The sequence below is a fragment of the Macrotis lagotis genome, chromosome 8 (genome assembly GCF_037893015.1).
Source record: "Macrotis lagotis isolate mMagLag1 chromosome 8, bilby.v1.9.chrom.fasta, whole genome shotgun sequence".
Lineage (NCBI taxonomy): Eukaryota > Metazoa > Chordata > Mammalia > Peramelemorphia > Peramelidae > Macrotis > Macrotis lagotis.
Window position 1 is genome coordinate 164,393,837 of NC_133665.1, and position 16,272 is coordinate 164,410,108.

The 16,272-nt window shown below is 36.4% G+C and overlaps 1 protein-coding gene across 1 annotated transcript in view; it reads right to left on the reverse strand.

Annotated features, from left to right (window-relative positions):
• The window catches only part of TAFA1 (TAFA chemokine like family member 1), a 544,623-nt gene that overhangs the window by 6,436 nt on the left and 521,915 nt on the right, over positions 1 to 16,272 (reverse strand). Inside the window, exon 4 of the mRNA XM_074198777.1 lies at positions 3,588 to 3,712. Coding sequence (XP_074054878.1) covers positions 3,588 to 3,712 — 125 coding nt within the window. The remainder of the gene's footprint in view (positions 1 to 3,587; positions 3,713 to 16,272) is intronic.

Consider the following 16,272-nt stretch of genomic DNA (forward strand, 5'->3'; position numbering starts at 1 on the left):
CTTAGAATTTTCTGACTCTACGTTCAGCATTCTATTCACTGTACCTTATAGCTGCCCAATAACTTTCTTATTACCTTATATTTAAATAACTTGGATTTCTTTTTTATTTATTTTGTACTTATATATTGTTTCTCAGCCACGATGGAATTAAAATCCTTGAGATAAGGGAGTTGTCTCCTTTTTTTTTTCTCCTGGGTCTGGCACATAGCAGACCCTTAATTCTTGATTGACTGATTGAAATAATATAAAGTATATAACATATCAATAATAATATATAATATATAATATGTGATAATTTTAAAATAATATGACACATAAAAATCAGCAAAGGATTTTTTCAAGTCTTATTGAATGTCATCCCCAAAGATATTGCTCCATTTGGTATTTTGGGCAATTTCAATTCTTTTAATTATGAAATAATTTGTATTGCTTTGGAATTTACATTTAATAGGTAATTATTAGGATTTATAGTGTGCTGCTGTTGGGGGAGACACAAAGTTTAACTAGGGCATAGTTTTCTGTCCTTAGCCTGCTCAAGAGACCTGACAGGAATATAAGTAACTATAATAATAAATTACAATTTATAATTATAATAATAAATAATAATTTATAATAATTAAAATGCTCACAAATATTAAAGTAAGGTCACAAGAGAAGTGTAAATAATTTTTAATTACCTAAGGAGGAAGATTATTAACACTGAGGTATCCAAAATGTTCTTTGAGGGCAATGGCATTTGAAGTATATTTTAACGAATGAGTAGGGATCAAATAGACAAGTAAGGAGTAAAGTCAACAAAAGCCCAGAGGTGATCAAACTGGCATGGATGAGGGGGTGGTAATTAGTGAATTTTGGCTGCAGTGTAATTACATGGAAAGAACAAATGTGAGTGCGATGACACATTATTGTAAGCCTCGAATACCATGGAACTTGAAATTCATACTGTATTCAATAAGGATCCATGGAGTTTTTTTGCAGAGGTGTAGCATAACCACACCTTTATATAGGCAAGATAAATATGGTGGAGCTGAGGACTATGGTTTGAAGGAGGGAGAGGAAATGGGAAGTCCTATACTACTGATCCTTTCCTCTCAGTTTCCATTGCCACTTCCAGGTCCAGGTCTTCATCACCACACTATGGAATGACTTTTCAAGAGCTTCATAGAATCCCAAAGTGATCTTAGAAGTCTTCCAGTTCAACCCTCTGATTTTACAGTTGAGAAAACTGAGACCCAGAGAGACAGTGTTCATAGAATAGAGTAAAGACTCTAAGCCTGGGTCTTCTGATGTCTGAGCTAACTGTTCTTTCTACTGCTTGATCTATTTATTTTTTAATAAAAGATGAGATCTATTTTCAAATCTATTTTCAAACATCTAAGCAAATAGGCATTTGGTAAGGAAATGATAACGATAGTGACTCCAATATAAATCCCTCCTTCCAACCTCCTGGCCAAAGAGTGGTGGCAAAGAAGTCTCAATTATGGGAGTTTAAGTAAAATCACTTTATATAGAAGTCTCCTCGGATTTTTAGGAAAAATTGTTTCTAAGTCAAATGTAACCAAAGGAAGCTCCAGCAATCACCCTGCTGCAGCTAATTAAAATGGTTCCTATGGGCCAGTGACAGGAATGGTTCTCATTTCTGAGCAGTTGGCATGGCCAGTATCTCGTTTAAATGAAATAAAATAATCCACACCAAGTTGCAGAAGAGCCTATGGATGAATGTCAATGCGGTAAATGAAATGAAATGAAGTGAAGGTGTGGGAGAAGGACTGCCAACTGGATAACTGTCCAGAGACCTTTCCTTGTCGTCTTCCCTTCTGTCCCCAACCACTCTTGTTGACTGGAGCTTCAATTTTTTTTTCTTTTTAGAGTTCATCCAACATTTCAAAGTAAAATTAGAGTTGGCTGAATAGTACACAATCATCTAATTAAGCTTTACAGAAAGGTAAAAATATGGGAATAGGTCATTTTGTGCTACAATCTTGGTGGATAAAGTTCTGGACTTGGAGATAGAGAGACTTAGGTTGATGATATTCTGCCTCTGATACTGCCAGTGCAGGCATGGGCATGTCACTTCACTTTTCAGAGCTTTAGACAACTCTAGAAATAGACTTCTTCATTAAGCTAAAGTTGGATTTAGTTCCAAGTTGATTCAGAAAATTTCTCTACCCCTGGACTCACAGATCTTTCATGTCGACTTCAGTCCAATTGAATTAATTTTGACATGCATTTGTTCTTTGAAAATATGCTATGGACCCAGGCACTGCTTATAGAAAAACCAATAAAGTGTTTCCTTTTTTCAATCAATCAACTGAACCATAAATCAGCAAGCATTTTAAGTGCTTGGATATCAGATGCTGTGCCTGGCACTGGGAGCACTGCCCCCCCAGGGAGACTTCAATCTAAAGATGGACATGGTGGTGGTGGTAGGAGCAAAGCCCAAGTGGTGCTTTCTTGGTAAGCCTTACTCTAAGAGGATTCAGTATATGAAAAAAGTCCAAAATGTCAGATGGAAGAAATGAGGGTATTACTTTTCAACAAAAGACTTTAAGTTTAAAAAAATTACAAAAGATTTTATTACTTTTATTTTTTTATTATTATTTTTTATTATTATTTTGGATTTTAGGAAAGTATAACAATGCTAGGATTATAATTTTAATGGATTTTAGGAAAGTGAAACATTGTTTTCTGGAAGGTCAGGACCATTTTAATTTTTCTCTTTGCACCCCCAGCTCCTTGCACCACACCTGGAGCTCTGTGGGTGCTGTATAAACACTTGTTGAATAAGTGATAACTAGCTTTAATATAGTGCTTTGACATTGGCAAAGAGTTTTATGTATTATTTCATTGGATCCTCACAACAACTCTGAAAAATCAGTGTAGGGATTAACTCAGTTTTACAGAAGAAGAAACTGACAGTGGGCCAGAGGGAGTAGATAGCTGGGAAGTATCAATGGTAGAGACTGAATCCAGGTCTTCTTGGCTCTTACTTCAACTCTCTATCCATTGTACACAGAGGGGTCTTCAACGAATGAATGAATGAATGACAGGTCTGTAGTGAATGTTGAAACAATCATCTGGAAAATTTAGATCAAGCCTTCTTGTATTTTGCACTTCACTTGTGCAAAGTATAAAGATATGTTGATTCAATGATTTAAATACTCATTTTATCCTTCCATTTTTCCTTTTAATTTGCCATTTAGCCCATCAATAAAAAAGTGCTTTTTGTGAGGCAGCTAGGTGACACAGTGGATAGAGCACTGGCCCTGGGATCAGGAGAACCAGAGTTCTGGGCTCAGACACTTACTAATTACATAACTGTGTGACCTTAGGCAAGTCACTCAATCCCATTGCCTTACAAAAAGAAAAGCATTTTTTTTTTCCGTGTTCAATGAGTTGAGAGTTTGACTATGGTCTACTGATCAAGATATGACTTGGGACCTCTGGAGTATCAAACCTCTAATTCATCAGCATCCTCACCCTTAGTTAGGCCTTATTCCAAATGCAGATATAGGACATACAAGTAGTGAACCATCTGTGCATGTCCTGGCGTATTTTGGTACATGAACCAAAATAAACCCACTTACTCGTGTGGTCTTGATCTTATTGCCAGTTGCACACATCCATCCAGAATTATCCGGAAGAGTCTTACATTCCTCTCCTTCAAGACATGGCTCCATCTCACACCACCATTTGCCAATCACTATGGAAGCTAGAGAAAAAAAAGAAGAGGGTGGGGAAGGAGGGAGGGGGGAGAGAGAGAAGAGAAGAGGAGAAAAGGATTACAACTCATCAGCATCATAGCTTTATTTCCTCCCCCTGCCCAGGAAAATGAATTTTGATGAGACAGCAAATCCTCTTCTCCTTTAGTGAATGAAGGAACAAACACTATAAAGAAATGGACTTTTCATTCACAAGTCCCACAATGTAAATGCAGTTATGTTGTCAGATTTCATCCATCAGTGACGAATCCACTATCTCACTGTTATGGGAAAATTTGTGAGACGTGCTTTTCTTTATAAAGTTTGAGGATTTATTTTTCATAATTTTCTATGTGTACCATTGTCTGCCCCGTGAGAATTTTGAAGGCAGTGACTAGTCTTGCTCTTCTTTGTATTTCTAGTACTTAGCTCAATGTCTAGCACAGAATAGACTTTTTATTTTAGTTTTTTTTGCAAGGTAATGGGGTTAAGTGGCTTTCTCAAGGCCACACAGCTAGGTCATTATTAAGTGCCTGAGATCGGAGTTGAACTCAGGTCCTTCTGACTCCAGGGCCAGTGCTCTATCCACTGTACCACCTCACCCCCAGAATAGACTCTTAATCCAATGAATGCTCATTGCTTGGATGATTGACTATTTCTATCACATGCTTTTTTTTAAAGGAAGATTTTATTTATTTTGAGTTTTACAATTTTCCCCCTAATCTTGCTTCCCTCCCCCACCCCCCACAGAAGGCCGTCTGTTAGTCTTTACAATGTTTCCATGGTATACATTGATCCAAATTGAATGTGAAGAGAGAGAAATCATATTCTTAAGGAAGAAAAATAAAGTATAAGGGATAGGAAAATTACATAATAAGATAATAGTTTTATCACATGCTTTTTATTAGCTCTTTCCAGCCAAAGGAAAGGACAGTCGCTTGTTCTTTCAGTGGATCAGCCCATCTTTTCCAGATATGATCCTTAGATAGGGAAAAGACAATAATTGTCTACAAAGTGACTCTGTCCTATTTATGCTCAGTGCATTTGTTGAATGATAAACTTCAAAAAATGATGTCTAAAGACAGTGCCAAATTCACAAACCCAAATTATAATGGTCTCAGACAAGCCATTTCTGCAGTTTCAAACAGGTGCGTGTTTTCTTTGGCTTCCAAACCCAGAAGCTCAGCATCCTAGGAATGTCAGCGTTTCTTCAGTAATCATTTCTTATTTATGGATTTTAAAGTGGGCCAGAGCTACAATTCTAGAAAATCATTATTATGGAACATAGACTATTAGTGTGCTTTCTAAAAATGTACACATGACTGATCTGTGATATTGTCAGAGGGAATCCGATTTCCTCCACCAATGGGGAAAAAACAACACTCCATACCTTAATAGATCATAGACTCAGAACTGGGTGGGATTTTGAATCCTTCATTTAGCAAATGTAGAAACTGAGACTCAGAGAAGGTCAGTGAGTTGGCAGACGTGCCAGAGTCAATATTAGAGACAACCTTCCTCCCCTCTTCCAAATTCTGCCATCTTTTCACATTGGACAAATTCCAAGGAGATATCTCAGACATTTAAGAGAAGCTAAGGGACTAGGGGTCACAAACCTGCTAGGTGTCACAGCTGGGATTGGAATCTAGAAGTTTATTCCCCATATCTAATATTTTATAACTACATTATGTAATATATAATATATATAATATATGACACACACATATGTATACATGATCTCTATGTGTCAATGCATCTATCCATCCATCTATCCCTCTATTTATCTTCAAATGTGTACACATGCATATATATATATATATATATATATATATATATATATATACACACACAAATGCTTTGGGTTCAGCTCCATTATTGACATTGTTTGGCCTTAATGTCTCAGTGCCCCCCACGCTATGCTCTAGGACCATAAATTATAAACCCTGCTTATCTGCACTGATGGAAGCAGTTTCTCATTAAACCACTGACATTAAAAATCTGGACTATTTTCTGCCCCCGTCCCCCCACCTGCTCCCCCAGGGTTTAAACAAATTTAAAAAAAAAGCAAAACCCCTCTAAACTTCTGACTTCTTGCCCATAATTCTTCTCCTAATTTCTTGTTTGCTTGTTTTTTTCCTTTGGTCAATAGTACAACATAGTCCAGTGTTCCAAGCTTGAAACTGGTAGTCATTCTTCACTCTTGTCTTTATCAGCTCACCATCCATGGTATCGTGTATATTTTCGCTCTGTGATATCTTTCTCATCAGCCATCCTCAGTTGTTTCCTACCAGTGTATTACTTTGCCCTGTACCATGTTTTAAAAAAACCTATAGTTCTATTATTTAGGATGCTTTGGAGGTTCCCTTTGCCATTGGGATAAAATACAATTTTTATTATAGCTCTTCACATCCTAGCTCTGACATATTCTGGTTTTCATTACTCCTTATATATTCTCCATTTAAACCTTATTCCTCGAGCTAGCTTCCTCTCTCCCACTTCCACCACCCCAATGATCTTTCTCCTCACTTGTATTCTCCAGAATCCTTAGCTCCTTTGTTTTATACAAGGACTTTCTTGACTTATATCACTCTCCCCCAAACCATTCTGGAATGACTTGGTTTCACTGTCATTGTCTTGGTAACATGGCACAGTGGAAGGAGCACTAGCTCTGAGTTGGAAATCCTGCATTCAAATCTTGCCTTGGATGTAATTTTCAGAGTAACCTCCATGACCTCAGTTTCCTAATCTATAAAATGAAGGGTTTGAACTTAATGGATTTTAAGGGTCCTTTTAACTTCATTATTCCACTCCCAAGGTCAAAATTCTTTATAGAGTACTGCCAGATTAATAAAGTACAGATATAATTGACCCATTATCTTACTCAAAATTTTAATTGAATTCTAAAAAGATTTTATCATAGAAATGAAATTCTGTAGCCAGTCATTTGAGGCTCTCTACTTCATTTTACCCATTTTTAGCTTTGGAGCCCATTCTTCCCTCAGTTTTCCTCTATTCTCTACTTCAAAAAGTATTTTAAAACATATTTTATGTTTTCTTATGATTGTCTCCTGGATAAGGCCAATTCCTCTGATTAGATATTCTTTGGTGTTTGTCCTTCACTTTTGAAGAAAATCTTGACATCAGGGCAGTGATAGCAAGACAAGAACATGAATTGATTTGTGTGAGGGAACTCTGTGCTAAGTCACCAACCTCACTCCAGAGCCATCTGGGTTCAGTGGCCAGATATGAAACAGGACAAATGGAGATGGCCCTGGATTTGAGACAATTTGGGTTAGGTCACACATCTAGTAAGTATCAAATGGCTGAATCTGGATTCGAACTGTTATTCCCTTGACTCCAAGGACAGTGTTCTAACCACCATACCATCTAACTACCCCTCCATTCTTTAAGATTTGAGAAAAATTCTATCTCCTTTATGAAGCCTTTGGGGGAGGATTTCTGTCCTTTGTAATTTAAGTCATGTTCAAATCATGATGAAGTTGGAATCAAAGGACTGGCTTTAAATTTCATCTCTCTCACTGTGTGACATTGGTCAAATGCTTCATTTCTGAGCTTCAATTCCCTCATTTATAAAAAAGGAATAGATTAGACTAGATGTCCTTTAAAGGCCCTTCCAACTTTATATTTATGTTCCTGTGACCGTGTGTTTCTCCTCACCAAAGTTCTTTATTTGTTTTTCCAATTTGGCATTTAATCACAAGGAAGACTCTGATATCAAAATTCCCTTTCCTCCAGAGGGAGATATAAAAAAGTGTTTACTCTTAGTTGGCCACTGTGCTAATGGGAGGGGGTTAAAGGGATGATCAAATATTTGTTCTGCTCTTTTTGTAAACTCGATAATACCTAAGTGTATCTCATACACAGTAGGAAATGTGTTGAATTATTGATTTCACAGGGTGAATCAGGGGGAAAAGTTCTGAATTTGGAGTCAAAGGGACTGAGTTTAAGTTGTGGCTTTGTCTCTTAATGGTAGACTTACCCCGATCAAATTTTTAGACTTCTCTGGTCTTAAATTTCCTTCTGGAAAAATGAAGGGATGCAACTTAATGGTCTTTTTCAATTTAAAACCTGTGATTTAGTGAATACTAGAATTCTTTAACTATGTTGAAGATGAGATATCAGAGGAAACTAATCAGAAAATTAAAAAAAATATTTAAATTCTCTAAAAAATTAGAGTAGAAAAACACATAAAGAATTAAAAAAAATTCTATCAAAGCTAAAAGGAGGAACCATTGACTAATTAGATGATAATCAAGTATAAAAGAAACTTCCATTTGTATCCCCAGGACTTAGCACAATGTTTCCTATATAGTAAATGTTTCAACAAATGTTTAATCATTCATTCATTCTTCCACTCATCCATTTGTCCATTCATTCTATCTATCCATTCATTCAAATGTGTCATAGGAAGGGTGAGAAAGTGTAGATTTAAACATTTCTGGACAAGAGTAGATCCATACTGGGTTTAGCAGGGTTTAAATTGTATAAACTCTTAGGGATCCCTTTTTTGTGATCATTTAGTTATATACATGCTGGTTTCATTTAATGAAATCACCAGCTATAAAGTTTTCTGGTCCTGGCTAAAAGGGAGGTTGGGGCATGGGGGAAGAATTACTTTTGTTAGCATCCCTTCAATGGAAAGCTTTACCACTGACTTTCCATTGAGGCACATTTAAAATGAACTACTGCTATTAGTGAGGTCAGTTTTTTTAATGACTTTGCCTTCTTCTGGGAGGTACAAAGTCTGTTCTCTTTTCCTGTTACTGCTCCTTGACCTCTTAGATTCAGTTCTCTTTGTTGCAGGCTCACAAAATAGCCTCTGTCTCTTTTCAACACAACCAGTTACTAAATAGAAATGTAGGTTGAAGAATAAGAAGTTTTGTGAAATCTGTGAGCCACTTTTAATGTAAGGATTTGAAGATTCACTGATTCACAGGGGAGAAAATCTAATAATAAAAAACATTTCAGACCTGTCCGTGACCTCCCCAAGAGAATATCAGAAATAGGTCTTGTAAATGTAATGTGATGATGCAACTCTTGGCTAGCAAACATGAATTGAGTTCATTTCTTGAATCACAAAGCTGGAAAAGACCCTAGAGGTCATCTAGCACAACTCCCTCATTTTACTGATGAGGAAACTGAGGCCTAGAGGAGTTTAGAGATTCGCCTAAGACTACATATCCCAAGAGCCAAGATTTAATTATAGGTAGAATGACTCCAAATTCAAATCTTTCTTATTGCACAATAGTGCCTTCCTCATATATAATCTCTCTTACAAAATTTCTTTTTAGTTGAATAATTTTCTGATTGGTGAATCAGTTAAGCCACATTTTTAGTACAGGTTGGTTGCACTGTCCTTGCTAAGTTATATAAGTAATTTACAATTAGTTTCAGCTCCTGTTATCTCTTAATTCACCTTAATTCCTAACTAAATCAGTCTACTTCCATTTCTTGTAAATGATATTTGATCTTCTACCTGGTGTTTTTACTAAGGCTATCTCTCAGGAAAGGAATGTCCTTCCTCCTCTTTGTTTTCTCTTAGGAATACTTATTTCCATTCAAATTCTAGCTAAAGTACCACCTTCTTCTTACAGGAGGTTTCTCCAGATGCAATGGAAACTAATTATACTGAAATGAGTTACACCTATATTATAGACACATATATGTGTATGTATAAACATACCTATATGCATATATATATATATATATATATATATATATATATATATATATATATGTTTCTGTTTATGAACTTTTGGTCCCAAGGTTAAGAAATTCTACACTTTATGATCTTAAAGTTTCTTACAATTTTAGGATCTATGATTTTAATCAATCAACCTATCATCCATCTATCATCTCTCTCTCTCTCTCTCTCTCTCTCTCTCTCTCTCTCTCTCTCTCTCTAATTCCTGACTCACAATTGTCTTTTTTTGTAGCCTTTACAGTGTTGATCACTCTCTTCTGCAAAAGCAAAAATGTGGAGGTGGAAATGTAAGAAAGTCACCTATCTGGACAGAAGATAGAGTTTGTCTTTTTTTTTTCTTAGGTTTTTGCTAGGCAATGGGGTAAAGTGGCTTCAAGGCCACACAGCTAGGTAATTATTAAATGTCTGAGGTCGGATTTGAACCCAGGTACTCCTGACTCCAGGGCCGGTGCTTTATCCACTATGCCCACCTAGCCACCCCCAATAGAGTTTGTCTTAAGAATATTAGGAAATTGGGTTATATAGGCAGGTTGGGGTCATATTGTGGTAGTTCTTGGATGTGGAAGGATTGAATTTATCCTGTAGACAATTGAGAGTCATTGAAGAGTTTTGAGCAGGGAAATGAGATAAAGAGAGAAATGATTTAGAAAGATGAATCTGGAAGCTCTGTTTGTGTGTGTGTGTGTGTGTGTGTGTGTGTGTGTGTGTGTGGTAGAATGGATACAAAGATGACCAGATATCATGGAAGAAAACTGGCAGCAGACTTGCTGGTTTAGCTTCAATTTTCAACCCTCTTATGTATGAGGGCATAACACGAGAGCACTGGTGATAATGGAAAGACAAGGAAGGGAATGGCTACTGATTACCAGGAGGAAAGAAAGGGCAGGATCTTATGACATTAAATGTGGAGGTTGAGTGAAAGATAATAAAGATATCTTTGAGTTGGACTGGGTGTAACTGGAAACCCCTAACCCAAAGGGCAAAACGAAAGGATAACAAGAAAAATAGTAGAATCTTTGCAGTTCTGGCAGTACTCAAATGATGTGGCACTCATTGAAATCCAAATATCACTTACTGCATGTCTAGGAAAAGGATCAGTTTGAAACTAAATCAATCAATGGAATTTTTTAGCTTCCCATTATCATAATTTGCTGTGGTTTTTAAAACAAAGGACAGGATTTCTTTAGATGAGTGAGGTAGCTCTCCAAACATCATTTTTGCACAGGTTATTTTGTAGAGTCCTTTTCATGGACTTGTGTTGAGTCCCCTTCCTGGACTCTTATGTTGAGTTCCATTTCTGGACTAACTCAATCTTCCCCAGGTGAGTGTTTTAAGGGTAGGAGACAAGGATGACAAAGGAGACAAATACTCCATCAAGATCCCCAAGTTCTCCATTTATTTACCAAAACATGGGTGCCTAAATACCTTTCCAGTCTCTAATGCACTCCCATTCCCCTGGCACTTAGTTAAGACTCTGATGTTCAAAGACACCAGGTGAAGATAATTTACAATGTTCCCATACACAACGGTTCCCAACAGTTATTGGAGTACTTTGTTATACTGCTTGTTAGGAGGACTTAAGTCATTGAATGCTTCTTGGACTCAGTTGCATAACCTGTAAAATGATGGAGTAGGACTAGCTGATTTCCAATGTTCCTTTCTCTGAATCTTTGGTACAATCCTGCATGGAGAGTGAGTGAATAGAGAGTTGGACTTGGGGTTAGGATGTCCTGGGTTCAAATACTGACATATATTAACTAGTTGTATGATCCTAGGCCATTTAACCTCTCTCTCAACCCCCAAATGGGGGGGGTAATATTATTGTTTCCCCTCACAGGGTTGTTATGAGGATTAAGTGATCTATTTAACATACTTGGCAAACCTTTAAGCACTATATAAATTAGTTGTTTTTGTGGTTATCCTATCTTGAGCTAGAATGGATCTTAGGGGTCATCTTATCATTTTACAACTGAGGAAACTGAGGACCAGTGAGGTTAGGTGAGGTGCTCAAGATCATATAAGTAACTAAGTAGAGGTGAGATTTCAATTCAATGTTTAGCAGTCTCTTATGAAGATGACAGAACCTTCATAAGTGTTTTTTGTTTGACAGGAATACTAAAAACTCTGAATCCCAAAGCACTATGAATTCCACTGTGCTATACTGTTTCTCATCAATCTTTTATCAGGTTCAAACTTTTTATTGATTGGATCAAGAGGGAAGAAAGTTATTGGGTAATCAATAATTTAAATAATTGTAAAACGTCCAGAATGTTCTGAGTGCAATGGTAGAACTTTCTAGTGGTGGAGGTCTCCAGGTTTATGGATATATTCCTTGAGGAGGCAGACTCGTACCTCTATTGGAGGAAGAAACAGATTCAAGTCCATTGGGAGTGCTAGTCTCTTTTCTCTCTTCTCCACATTGATGTACACAGGTGGATACAGAGAGTTAGGCTCCAGAGGGTGTTAGAAGCTTCACCAGAGATGAATAATGGTTACAGACTCAAGAATGGATTTTCCATAGCTAGGAATTGTGAGTTGACTCTTTGGTCATATGTATTTTCTACAGTTTGAGCCTACTCTCTCATAAATATCTGTATACTTGTGGGAAAGAATGTCCTCCACTTTGGAGCGATGATACTTGGTTCTGTTTAATTACTCTTTGTTAAAAAAGCTCATTGAAGTCTCTTGGCTAAATTGAAATTGGAAGCACATGAGTAGGGGCTCAAGAGTCAGAGAAACCAAAGTTATCCTTAGAATTACTCGATAGAACTTTGATTAGTAGCAGCCATTTTGTACTGCCAGTCGGCTAATAACAAATGTGTATTGAGTGCATATCCTCTAAGGATCTGCAGTGGCTCCATACAAAATGCCTTATAATCATACCTTTTATGAACCATAAAACAATCGTCTCTCTATTAACACTTTTGTCTAGGCAAAAAGATAAGATAAAAATTTGGATAGGCTTACCCCAAGCTCCAGGCAATGGAGGAAAAAAAAAGGACCTTGCTCCTTGAGTCTTCTATAGATAAAATAAATCCTGACCTTTTAATCCCTGTTTACTATAGTATTTTCTTTGTTGCAGAATGAGCTGCAGTTTCCTTGAAGGCCCCACAGCTGACTTTTCAGACTCCCAAGGAAACCACAGGTGACAATTGAAGTGATTAGTGTTAACAATTCTGGGGCCATGTTGAGTTGGAGGATTAAGTGAATTTTGCTTTCCCCAGTTGGGTGGACTATTCAGAGCTTTCTCAGAGAGCAAGAAGGCTCAAACCCTGTACAAGTATATTCCTCTTTTATAAGAACTACAGGGATTCTTCTTTTAGGTACAAAGCCTTACACAGATAACCCTGTAAGTAAGTCTTTGATGTTAATGTGAGAGCCAAGTCAGAAGAAAATACATTAAATCTTCCTTGGACCACCTTGACTTGGCATCACCTCTTTCACAGAAAAGAAGAAAAAATAATATTTAAATGATGACTTGACAGCTCACAGAATCAAAACTGTATTCATCATATTTTCTTATCAATTCTTGGCTATCTGATCATATTCTTTTAGGAAAAAACGTCATTTCCTTGGAGCACTTTGATGGCAGAAGACTTGAGCTAGTCTTGACGATACCAATTCCCACCATGGTGCCATTTGGGGGGGCTCTTTGAGTCCTCATTAATGAAATGAAAACATTTGATTATATGACTTTCTAAGGTCCTAAGATCTATATGTTTGAATCAATCAGTCAATCAGTCTACAAAGATTTACAATGCGTCAAATATAATTCAGGCACTGCCAAATGCCAGATACAAAGAAAATGTGATATAGACCCTGTCCTCAAGGAGCTTCCATTTTAACAATTCTAACCATGCTTCTCAACGGAAATATATGTAGGACTCTCTGGAGGTAAGGGAGTTCTGGGTGTGGGAGTTTGCTGCTTCTTTCATAGCATTAGCTAAAATTTCTCTGCATCCTTTAATAATAATTGTTATTTATGTTTTCAGTCATTTTTCAATCATGTCTGGTTCTTCATGACCCCATTTAAAGTTTGCTCAGCAAAGACACTAAAGTGATCTGCCATTTCCTGCTTGAGCTCATTTTACAGATGAAGAAACTGAGGTAAATGATTTTTACTTGTCTAGTTGGTAAATGTCTGAGACCAGATTTGAACTTGGAAAAATGAGTTTTCCTGACCTTAGGTCTGGCGCACTATCCATTGCATCACTTAGCTGCCCCAGTTACTTATATATAATTTTATATGAATATAAATGTTTAAAATATAAATTTTAAATGAATATAAATAAATTTCCAAAAAATTATGTCCCATGATCACCTCTGGGAAGTTGGTACTACAGGTATCGCTATCCCTATTTTCCAGTTGCAGAAAGGTGAGCCAGAGAAAGGAGTGTCTTGCATTTGGTCATTTAGCTAGTAAGCATCCCAAGAGGGATTTAAAGAGGGACATTTCTTTTTCAAATCTGGCACGTTATCTACTGTGTCCTACCACCTCTCTTAAAGTTTCTATCGTAGGATAATCATTTCCCACTACCACTTTTGCCCTGATTTGGTTGAAACAATGCGAGTGACTTTGTTAGAAGTGTCAACGATATTGTTGGACAGTTGATAGTGAGGGAGAATATAAATGCTTCTGATTTTATAATACGTGAATGAAAAAAAGCAGATTCTTGAAAGGTAATCTTGCTTGGTATTTGGCTTTTTAGGAATCTTCCCTTTCTGTCAGTGGAAGATAACCTCTAAGTATAGCTATTATAAATGGTTCTTTGGAGGAGTATGAATAGTCGTTCTTTCTTTTTCTAAAATACAAAAGGGTTTATAATGATAAGATTAAATTGTAGGAGAGACAGTATGGAGAAGTAGAAAGTATTCAACAGAATCAGAAAACATAGGTTCCATTTCTGAATCTGCAAATTAATAGCTATATGACTTTGAACAAATACCTTAATTTTGTCTAACATCAGTTCCTTCATCCATGAAATATAATATTTTGTAATCTTGGCTCAAATCCTTGCTCTGCTTACCTGTGTGACCTTGGGTAAGTCACTTCAGCCCATTTGCCTTGGTTTCCTTATCTGTAAAATGTGAATGTTGGACTAAATGACTTCTCTGTGATGCTTTCTATCCTTAGCTCAATGAATGTATGATTTGTCTTGCCTGCTTCAGAAGGTTGTTGTAAGACTTGAATGAGATTACTGTATGTTGGCATTTTTTCTCACTTGAGAGATTATATTCCCTTTGTGTTTTATCTATATTAACTGTACAAAAAGCATTATTTAATTTTTCAGTTGACATCATCTATTTTATCTTTTATATTCACCTCCTTTTCTTTTTTTGGTTCAAAATTCTCACTTTAGTAATTTTTTTGGTTGGGGGGGATTCTATTCACTTCTATTTTTTATGAGGACATTTTTTACATTCGAGTGGCGCAACAATCTAGGACTTAGGATAGGCCGTGGAAGTTCCTGGTCTAAATGTAATTTCTGCCATACTGCTTTACTGCACATGTTTTGAAGGAGCAATGTATTCAAAATATTTGAAGAATACAGTTGTGATGGTGCCAAGATAGGAAGCTCCCACTATGCCAACTGATTCCATTGGTAGCAGATGGCAAATGATGTATAAGCTAGTAGAGAAGTCCTTGGGAGTTATTTGAAGGAACATTTAAATTAAATGGCTTCCTCAGGGTCACCAATAAGTTCAAGGTCTTTCTGACTCTAAACTCAGCATTTTATCTAGGTTTCCTGCTACCTTTGAAGTCTTCCATAAATGTATGTTATTGTTATTACTACTATTATATAGCCTACTAGAAAATTATTACTGATGTTACAAACAATCAAATCATGTCTTTAACATCCTTTCTCCTTTTAATAAGAAAAGCCATCACCTTTTATACTTATAGACATGTTAAATATTACTTATATTTAACTCTTGCTCCTAAATTTTAAATTTTGTCCAGAAATAGTTGGTTCTGAGTTTATTTGCAAAACTAGTATTCACAATCTTGGTAGGTAATGGGAAAGTTGTATACTGATTGTAAGGTGTTTCATTTTAATCTAACTCCTACTAGAGAAGATTGATATAAATAAAATTTAAATAGAAAACACATTTCAGATGCCAGCAGTGAAAAAGACTTTGTCAGCCTAATGAAAAGATATCAATTTTCTCCACTTTATTCAATAAATGGCGAGTCATTTTCTAAATGGATTAGATTAAAGGAAAGTTCAAACTCCCAGTGAGAGGCTCTTGGCACTGATGGAGACTTTAGACAAGGGAGAAAGAACAGAGGCTTGTAAAACCTCTTAGGCAGCTTCAGATCTATAAAAATTGACACCAGTTGGGATAGCAGTATCTCTAACCCTGAGCTCACCTATTCTTTAAGAAGACCAATATGGTGGAATTGAACAAGGCACATTGTTTCCCTTATTCTATTAGAATGCCATGGATTGCTGAGTGAATTACAGAATTGAAAGCCTGGGAATCTATGTAGCTGTGGAGACTGGAGGTAAAATCCATTGACTCTGGATGCCTTCTACATTTGTTTCTGAGACAGATAGGAATGTAAAGTGGAAGTTCAATAAGGTAGAGTCATGATAAGAAAATAGATGATAATGAGTTAATTCGGGCTATAGAGAATTTGTGATGGTATCAGGTCCAATAATACTCAATTTAATTTCAGAAAAATCCTGGTCAACTATTTGTTTAAGAAAACTATGTGCAATTTGCATTGCAGAGAAATGAGTTGAGACCAAGTAGATTTGCGGTGCTCAAAAAGTGAGTAAATCACAACATTTCTATAATTGTGTCTGATGTAAACCACCAAACAGGTAAGAATGAAAACAT